Here is a 9,357-nt window from a genome sequence, read left to right on the forward strand (position 1 = left end):
GTTATGAATATAAGTGTTAAAAATATATAGTAATTCATAAATTTAGCACAACATGATATACATTATTAAATACCTAACGGTAATCATGTTAATTAATGAATAGAGGGATACAGACCGAGCGAAAGAGCATGCAATGACAAGAAATATTAATTAATTATATTGCAGATACTACTTTATCTATGAATCTGTAATATTTATGTCTCCTAAGATTTGTACCCTGTGTAGGAGAACAGGTTGATGGAGCAGTGAAGTTTGATTCGAGTTGTGCCCTTTTTTGTCTTGCTGCTAAGGCAAATGCAAGTTTTTAGCATGACACAACACATATAATAGATCTAGGCATTACCTTTAGCTTATCAATGGTGAAAACAGGGTTGATTATCCTACGATGGCGCACCCAATCTGCGCCTTCCATAAACCCGAGTCCATTACCAACCAAAGCCAGGAAATTAGGGTGTACATCATTCTTCACGAAATGTCCGGACTTGCTTGAAAGAATTTGTCTTGTCAATTCATAATTAAATACACATATTCGGGCCTGCGCCCCATGCCAATATAGAAATGGGTCTCCTGCAAAGCATTCAAAAGACGTAGTTTGTGTCACATATTGTTTTAGAATATAACTAAGAAAAAATGCCTAACAAGTTACTGTGTGGTAAACCTCTCTCTGCCTGTCTCAATAAACTATCATCTATAAGTCCTTGTATTTCTCCAAAAAGGATTTATGACTTCCCTTGTTGTTGCCTTCTCTTTTACCGTGTGGTTGTTTACCGGTGTTACATTCTGTGTTGCACTACAGCGCGACAGGTGTGCTGAACAATCTTCCAACCAACCATTCAAAATTTTCAAAAGGTCTTTGTTGAAATCTTCATAGGAAATTTATGTACTCCCTCCATCCAAATATAGAGGGCCAAATACATTATTCAAGGTTTCCTTTATCCATTGATAAAAAATAATAATATATGAGATGCATATTATGTCAATTAAAAAGTCCTTTCACATACGAAATTGACGGATGTTTTATCCCATGGTCAAAGTTCGGCTCAAAAAAACATATTATGCCCTATATATTTGAACGGAGGGAGTATTAGTTATAGCAAAGGTGCATCTCAGGTGCAAACGAACTTAAAGTCAAAGCTTACAGAAATTTAGTAGACATCTTATTTTAGGTTTCTCATAAACTCGCTAGTTGTAGGTGACTTTATATTTTAGGTTTCAAGACCAAATTAGAGGAAGTTTGTGAGATACCGAAATCATACAACTGCACTTTTATTTGTTCGGTGGTGCTATGACCTGGAATTTTAAATTTACAATTTTTATGGTACATGGTGACATAAGTACTAGTTATTACTTTTGACAAAAAAATTTGAAGCTAATTTTAAAAACTTATAAGGTGCGTGCTAATTTTCCTGAAGGTGTTTGTTGGGTGTGTGTTTTCATGTGTGGCGCAAGGCCCATGACCCGCCTGATGGAGGCAGAAAAAAAGAGCTACATCTCGCTTACTGCAAGATGGAAGGAGCAGTCGCCTTCAGCGCTCATTAAACGGGCCGGCTCAACAGCAGTTCTACGTCTTCTTTTGGGAACCTTCTACCTACGGTGAAGACATCTTTCTAAATACTTGTACGACATCTTTCTGAATACATGATGATCTTTTTTAAAATACATTGATTTTTTAAGATACACACCGAACATATTTAAAATACATGAAAGACAATTTTAATAGACGACGATCATTTTTAAAAGACATGATCAATATTTTTGTATTACACGATGAACATCTTAAAATTACACTATGCATATTTTTGAAAATACAGTATGAAAAGCACGATCAATGTTTTAGAAAAACATGATGAACATCTTTTAATTCACGGTGAACAAACTTTAAATAAACGATGAACACTTTTGACACACAATGAGCATTTTTAGCACACGTACAAGATATTTTTTTTTGAGATATACGAGAACTTTTTTCATATCCGCAAATAGTTTTTCTGGTACACGTGTATTTTACCTAAAAAGTAGAGAAAACCTAAATGAAGTGTAAAGAAAACCCAGAGAGAAGAAAAAAATGAAGCGGTCTCTCCTCTTGCAAATTTCAGGTGAATTTTATTATCTCAAAATGGAGCATCGAGAGGATGCAAGAAAAATGAGCATACACCCGGCCTCTGCATATGCGAAGGACACTGTCAACATCAACACACACCCACGAGACACGCCGGCAAATAGCAAAGTCATATAGACTAAAGTATAGATAGGCGAGTAAAAAAAAAGGCCCAAAGCAACCAATAATCTTATCCAAAAGGTTCTTCAAGAGCAACGCCTTAACAATGAGAACGACGCTCAAGCGCCGCCGTCACCGGAACCAAGCATAAAAGGCCAGCATCTACGTTTTCACCTTGAAGAACCAATCCGAGAATATAAAAGCAATCCCTTCAACATGGTATCAACGGAAAAACATCGGGTATACCAAACTCGGTTCAGGTCCAGACTTTCACCCTGAAGCTCGCGACCAGGTGCTCGAGTGGCACGACCATCGAAGTCACTTCTGTGATGTCGCCACCACTTTCCTCGATCCTAGAAGCTACATGTGATGCAACTGCCGTCGCTCCACAACCATCTCTTTGCATCATGTTATTGTCCATAGTTTGCATCCCACCGTCGAAGTCAACCACTGGATTTGAAGAGGTGGAACTCGTGCGAAGACCTTTCGATTGCTGCTATAATCCACAGGAAGGCTGCCGCTGTAGGCAAGACTGATCACCACAATGACCAACACGGACGACGGAGCACACCACCGCCGATAGCCAGATCATCGGAGAGAGCCTGCCCAAGCTTGTTAGCCTTGGGAGCGACATGGGCTAAATTAGAACACGAGATGCAGATCACCATCGCTGATGCATGCCCGCGCAGAGCACAACCACCACAAGAGAAGGAGCGCACAACCGCCCGCGACATTGTGCCCGCCCGCGAGCACACCCATCGTCACGCCGCCGCTGAAAGCCCGCGGTCGCGCCTGCCGCGCCCCATGGTGAGGCCTACTACTAAGCGCCGCTCGCGCAGCAGCCGCCACCATTGCACGCCTTGGCGATGCCCCGCAAGAAGCAGCAAGTGGACACACCACCACGAATCGAGGGAGAGTGGGAGACCGCCCCGAGAGATCAGAACGAGCATATCGGGCACTTCCCGATCTATGTCCTGAATCCACACACAGTCCGCCAGCACCGTGGCCAAGCTATCTGTTGCAACCCCACCTCCAGCTGTAGCATGGGACACGACGATACGAGCCATGATGTGCCGCTCGCTGGCCACCACCCGTTCCCCGCTGCCTTGAGTTCCCCTGCTCATTGAAGCACTGTAACCGGTAGGAAACATGCCCACAGCCGCCGACTCGTGACGAGCTTTGCCCATTGAAGCTTGAAGGAAATGGCGATTGTTAGAACCGAGAGAGAGGGATTGGTGTAATATGATGGATGTATTATTGAGCCTCGAGGGAGAGTACATATTGACTATAAGGCTTGGAGGGTAAGAAGCCTCTCCTGGAGATAAGGTAGGAGATGGATTACAAATACTAGACTACCAAATACAAGTAACTCAAATATATCTCGAACATCCCCCCGCAGTCGTAGCGGGAGCATCGCAGACAACAGGAGGATCGTTGACGGTCAGATTGGAGAGAATAGCAGCCGACGGGCTGACATCCCCCGTAGTCGTAGCAGAGTGTCGTGGACGGTGTCGCGTCGCGGACGCGTTGATTGTAGAGGAAGCCGACGAGTTGCTCAAGCGGATGATAACCCTTTGTGCCGATCTCGAGGTAGCTGAGAGTGTAGGGTGGTGTAGCCGTGGTCGAGGTAGCTGTGCGAAGAATACCGTGGTCGGTGTTGAGTCGAGGGTCGCCGGTGTCGAGGTAGTCGTCGTGGAGCCGCGGAAGAAGAGCAGCAGCGGCGGCGGCCTAAGCAGGCGGCGGCAGCTAGAGAAGGAGCGCAACGGCGGTTCTCGTGAACCCGACAGCGTGAAGAAGACCGGCGTGGACGGTGACGTTCCTACGCCAAGGGAGGCAGCGACGCATATCGCGTGGAAGTCACTGCGCGTGGACGGCGGTGGACCAAGGGCCGCATCGTTACGGCCCGAAGGGGCGACACAACGGCGGCGGGCAGGTCGGCGCGACGGCGGGGAAGACCTCAAGGCCGTTGCAGGGATCGCATGCCACGCTCGCTACGGCCCGACGGGGCAACGCAGCGGCAGCGCGAGGGTCGGTGTATCCTCGGGGACGGCGTCGGTGCGGCGGTTGACCGTGGGCCGCGGCACTACGGCCCGAAGGGGCGACGCAGCGGCAGCGCGCGAGGTGGTGCAACCGCGGGAAAGGCCTCAGGGCGGCGGCGGGGATCACGTGTCGCGGCGCAGCGGCGGCGCGGATCGGTGCAGCCATGGGGAGAACCACGGGGCGGCGGCGCTGCGGTCCGACGGGGCGACGCAGCGGCAGGCCGTTGCTTGATTGACGAAGGGTCGCGCTGAACTCGGGGACAGGACGGTGATGGCCGGCGTAGATCGACGAGCGGGCTGACGCGCACACGGCGGCCGTGAGGGGCCGCCGGATCGGGCCGACGGACGGGCAAACGTGTGGGCAACGGCCGTTAGGGGTCGCCTGTCGCTCGAGGTCGCCGGGTCGGTGAAGATGCCGGCCGGTCGCGCCGGTGTCGAAGTAGAGGCGCATGGGGTCGACGGCGGCGGCGGGCGACACAAACCGATCAAGCATAGATCCGAAAACCAAAAACAAAAAACGCCGATCAAATCGACTGACGAGAGAGCGAAAAAAACTCGGAGCAAGGGCTCGGGAAAAAGACTCTGTAGGGCAGCCGGTCAACACGACCGGCGGACGAACCCTAGGTACGGGCGGCGTAGGCCCCGACGACGGTTATGGAGACCGACCGCCCCGGTGGCGGCGGGCGGGTGCGGAAGCGGCGGCGGCTAGGGTTTAGAACCTGGAAACTGATACTATGTTAGAACGGAGAGAGAGATTGATGGAATATGATGGATGTATTATTGAGTCTTAAGAAAGAGTATATATTAAGTACAAGACTTGAAGAGCAATAAACCTCTCCAAAAATAAGATAGAAGATGGATTACAAATTTTAGACTACAAAATACAAGTAACCTAAATATATCTCTAACAACGACGACGAGATAGAGGAACAGACAGAGGGAAAATAGCCTCGGCGTGGCGGGCAACGCGCAGGGTGTCTAGTTGGAAAATTAAAGCATGTCTAAAACTGGGACTGCGGTAGCGCTGAGGGCATGTACAATAATTGATAATATAGTTTTATCTTAAGTCTTGCATGTAAATTAGAGATGATAAAAAAACATGTCTATAATGGGTCATTTCTTAGTCTTATTTTTAATAATTAGCTGTTCCTAAAAACGTGATGAGACAAATTTTGTTAAGAGATCATCTCTTATCTTCACTTAAATAAGAGAAGACAAGCGTTATCTTACGATTTCTCTCTCCTCCATCTTATTATTTATCCTACATGGCACTCTTAAGATAAAATCATTGTACATGCCCTGAGGGTGCCCGCGCGTAACGTTTTGCTGGGCCTGACCAAGCAACCCTGCATAGGAGGTGACCGTTTGCTTGCACTCGCGACAAGCCGTATGTTCATCGAAATGAATGTATGCACGTATATATGAGCGTGTGTGTTCTTGGTGTGTTAAAAAAAAATCTTTTGAAAACATAGGAGACGCGAGCTCCCGCGAGAGCTGGAATTGCTTTGCATCAGTGGCGCCCGCATGGATGTGCCTGTCGGCTCCCATGCGGTCTGTATTGAGAGTAAAAACAGGTGGACGGGAGATTTGTGATAAGATCACGTATGCTCCCGCATAGATTTCTTCGAGAAATCAGCCGTCTGCTTGGAATCCCTTCTGTACCCGCGTGTTCGTCTCCTTCCCGGGGCTGGTGGCGGTGGTGGTGATGCTCGGCTGGACGGCAGCCCGGCGACCCGGCAGCGGTCGCCGGTGGTAGGCGCGGTGGCGGTGCTGCCCTTGGCAGCAGGGCGGTGTGGTGGCCGGTGGCGCGTCCCCGGCCCAGATCTGTTCCCTCCCGGCCTCATCTGGGTCCTAGCAGGCCGGTTTCTGGCGTGGCTTCGTCGTCGTCTGTGTGGTGAGGAGGAGGAGCAGCTCGGAGGGAGGGGGGGGTGATGCCGACGGCATGCCTGCTGCAGCGCGATGGCGGGAGCTTTACGTGCATGGAGTTCCCGGCCGGGCCTGTGGGCCCACGGGCCTGGTATGCTCCTGCTATTGTGTCCGGTCGGCTACCGTCGTTGACAGTGGAGGTTGTGCCCTCCCGCGTTTCGACGGTGCTGCAGCCCCTAGTCCCGGCTCCTATGCCTTGTTGTGCAGACCTCACTTCGTGGTGCCGTGGTGAGACGGCGTGGAGGCTTCTTGACCATGATGGCGCAAGATGATGGTCGGTTTGGTGGCAGCCTCTCGAGCACCTGAGGTGAAGGTTGGGATCAGGGGAAACCCCTGTCGGCCTGTTCGACACCGACGCGGCGACGCCGGTGGGTGCCGTCGGACCTTCCTGGAGGGCGTCTGGGGCGACCCTTCCTCTCGCCTCGTCGTGTACTGGGGGAAACCCTTGGCAGCAGCGTCATCATCGTCGCGGTCCTTCTTGGAGGTGCTGATTGGTACCGGTGCTTCGGAGCCTTGGATCTTGGTGGGAGATCTTCGGTGGGCGTAGTGGTCGTGAAGCTTCTTCGTTTCCGTCGATCCACCGTTGTCGGCATTCTTTTCTCTTGTTGTTTCTCTTTCTTTTATTTTGGGTGTGATTGTGCTGCTTCCGCCCCAGCACCTATCCTTAGATGTATCGGTTAGTTGCTTTGGAATACAAAGCGGGGGAGGGAAAACCCTGTTTTGGAAATAAAAAATACAGAGCACTCTCACCTAGTATACATGTAGCTTGCTTGGTAAGGGTGGTCGTAGCGGTAGTAACATAGATAGTAATGTAGATGTCACATAATCAAAAATGTTGATGTGGCAAGTATTTAATAATAAGTGAGGCAAATAGAGTAACACAAGATATTACCATCACACAGTGCTTCCCAATGTAAAATGGGTCTACAAGACAATAAATAAAATATGTATGTTACTATGACACTTACACTATAAGAGTAGTGACATCGAGTTGTAACATATGTATGTTACTAGTCTAAATTACTCCTCACTATGACTAGCCTAATTGGCATACAATTATACATACATATACTTCGACGGCAAAACAAATGTGTCAAACAAAGAAAGAGAAGCTAGAATGAAACTTCAGGAAATTAATAAAGGGTGTAAGAAGCACAAGACATACCGTACTGCGCCCTCCATTTCAGGTAGTGTGGCGCGATCCGCGGGAGGTACTTGTGGTCGCGAACATCCAGCACCAGACGGTCAGTCTCCTCCTTGAGGCTCCTGATGTCCTTGTTGCAGCCATTCAAGAACCCGTAGGAGGGTCCATGGATCCCCTGCTCTCTGAACCACTTGCTTATGGCGTACGGCCTCCACACGAGGCGCATGACGGCGTAGTCCCACAGCTGCGTGGCGACAACCACCAGCAGAGGAAAGACAACGAGAAGGAGCATAACTAGGAAGGCCATAGGCAGAGGCGAAGAGGAAGAAGGTGTGAGCGACAGAGCGAGCTAGAGGTGCTGAGTTGATCAGCTGCTTGGCTGCGGCGACTAAAGATTTAAATAGCGGGCCGTGCCATTTAGCGGTGGCTTGTCAAGATATAAAATGCGACAGCATGCTAAGCTCCATTTGTTTACATCGGAAAAATAAGCAAACAATCATGCCTCATATGTAATAGTCTCTTCATTTTTATTTAGTCCACATATTAGCTTTGGTCAAAGTTAAGCTTTATAAACTTTGATGAAGTTTATAAACAAAAATATTAACATATACAATAGGATATCAACAACATTAGATTTATTATTGAATGTATTTTTACATCGTATAGATTTGTTATGATAAATGTCTATAGTGTTTTCTATAAACTTGATCAAACTTTACGAAGTTTGACTTCAGTAAACTCTAATATGCAGAGTAAATAAAAAAGGAGGTAAATGTCTATAGGTTTTTTTACATGCAATTTATCATACAAAATTCAACTCAACATATAACATATATACATAATACTAGGTGCCTGTGCAACAAGCACTACACACTCTCTGAGTAGAAGGTGAGCCTAAAACCACACCTTCGACACTCCTCCCAATTTAGCACGAGACCTGTCTCTTCACATTTCTGTAAAACTTTGTCAAGGTTATGCAAAAAATTATCGAAACAAGTTCCCTGGATAGGAAAATTGTCTAGGAACACTTCGACCCTTCATTGAGACAAAGATAAAGGAAATGCTTTTTTGAAAAGTAGGCGGTCCATTATCGTAGCCTTAATGGCATTCTTCGATTAGCATCCGTGCCATATGGACATGTAAATCTGGTTTTCACTTGATCTTCAAGTGAAATGGCTATTTGACAAACTTGAAATATCCATCGAGGTAATAGGAATAAGAATTGTTGCCAACCATTCTAATATTTCATCAATCAAAGGTAACGGGTGCTGATCTTTTCGAGTCTACTTGTTCAATTTCCTGAAATTAACACAATCGCAGCCAATTTCTTCCTTGAAACCTCTTGTCGTAAAACACATGGCTTATGCTGCGGGATCGTCTGTGCTATTTTTAATTATCGCAAGTAGTTCAGCCCACTGAACTGTGAGCTGTATATTGCACACGTCTTGCAGTAGGGAATCGACTGTGTTGTTTTTGCTGATCACAAATAGTTCTGCCGACTGAACTATATGCAGTATATCACACATTCCATTTCGTTTCTAAATCATGCCTAATGAATCAGCCATCTCACACATATCTTTTTCTATGTGACGATTTTACTTTTCTACCGGTTGTGATGCTTGCACTGCACACGGTTCGGTCCAAAGCTATGCGATATGTGTGTTGTCTTAGCAAGGTTCTGCAGTAGTGGGTGTCAGGGTTGGTGGCGATGGCCGGCGCGTCGAGGTGGCTGAGCCGGAGACACCTGCAACGACTAACATGACTGCCGGTGGGATGGATGAGAGCTGGCGGGGGTCTGCCGCTGCAGATCTCAGGCAGAGGTTGGTTGGTGGGTAGCTTGGGCTGCGGCAGAACACTGGGTTTAAGGCAAAGTAGGGCGGTAGGGGTGTGGCGTGCTTTTGCAGTCGGATGAAACAAAAATTGGCACGACATGCATGCTCTTATTATTAACACAAAATATGGTATGCAAGGAAAACAAAAAAAAATTACGCACACGCAAGATCTATCCATGGAGATGCATAGCTATGAGA

General features: G+C 47.7%; 1 protein-coding gene across 1 annotated transcript in view; it reads right to left on the reverse strand.

The window, feature by feature from the left end:
- The window catches only part of LOC119368746 (cytochrome P450 709B2-like), a 10,512-nt gene extending 2,858 nt beyond the window's left edge, over positions 1-7,654 (reverse strand). The window contains exons 1-2 of the mRNA XM_037633911.1: positions 7,349-7,654; positions 344-567 (exon numbers count right to left, since the gene is read on the reverse strand). Coding sequence (XP_037489808.1) covers positions 344-567; positions 7,349-7,634 — 510 coding nt within the window. The 5' untranslated portion in view covers positions 7,635-7,654. The remainder of the gene's footprint in view (positions 1-343; positions 568-7,348) is intronic.
- Between the last annotated feature and the right edge of the window lie 1,703 nt (positions 7,655-9,357).

Source organism: Triticum dicoccoides, chromosome 2B, assembly GCF_002162155.2.
Source record: "Triticum dicoccoides isolate Atlit2015 ecotype Zavitan chromosome 2B, WEW_v2.0, whole genome shotgun sequence".
Classification (NCBI taxonomy): Eukaryota; Viridiplantae; Streptophyta; class Magnoliopsida; order Poales; family Poaceae; genus Triticum; species Triticum dicoccoides.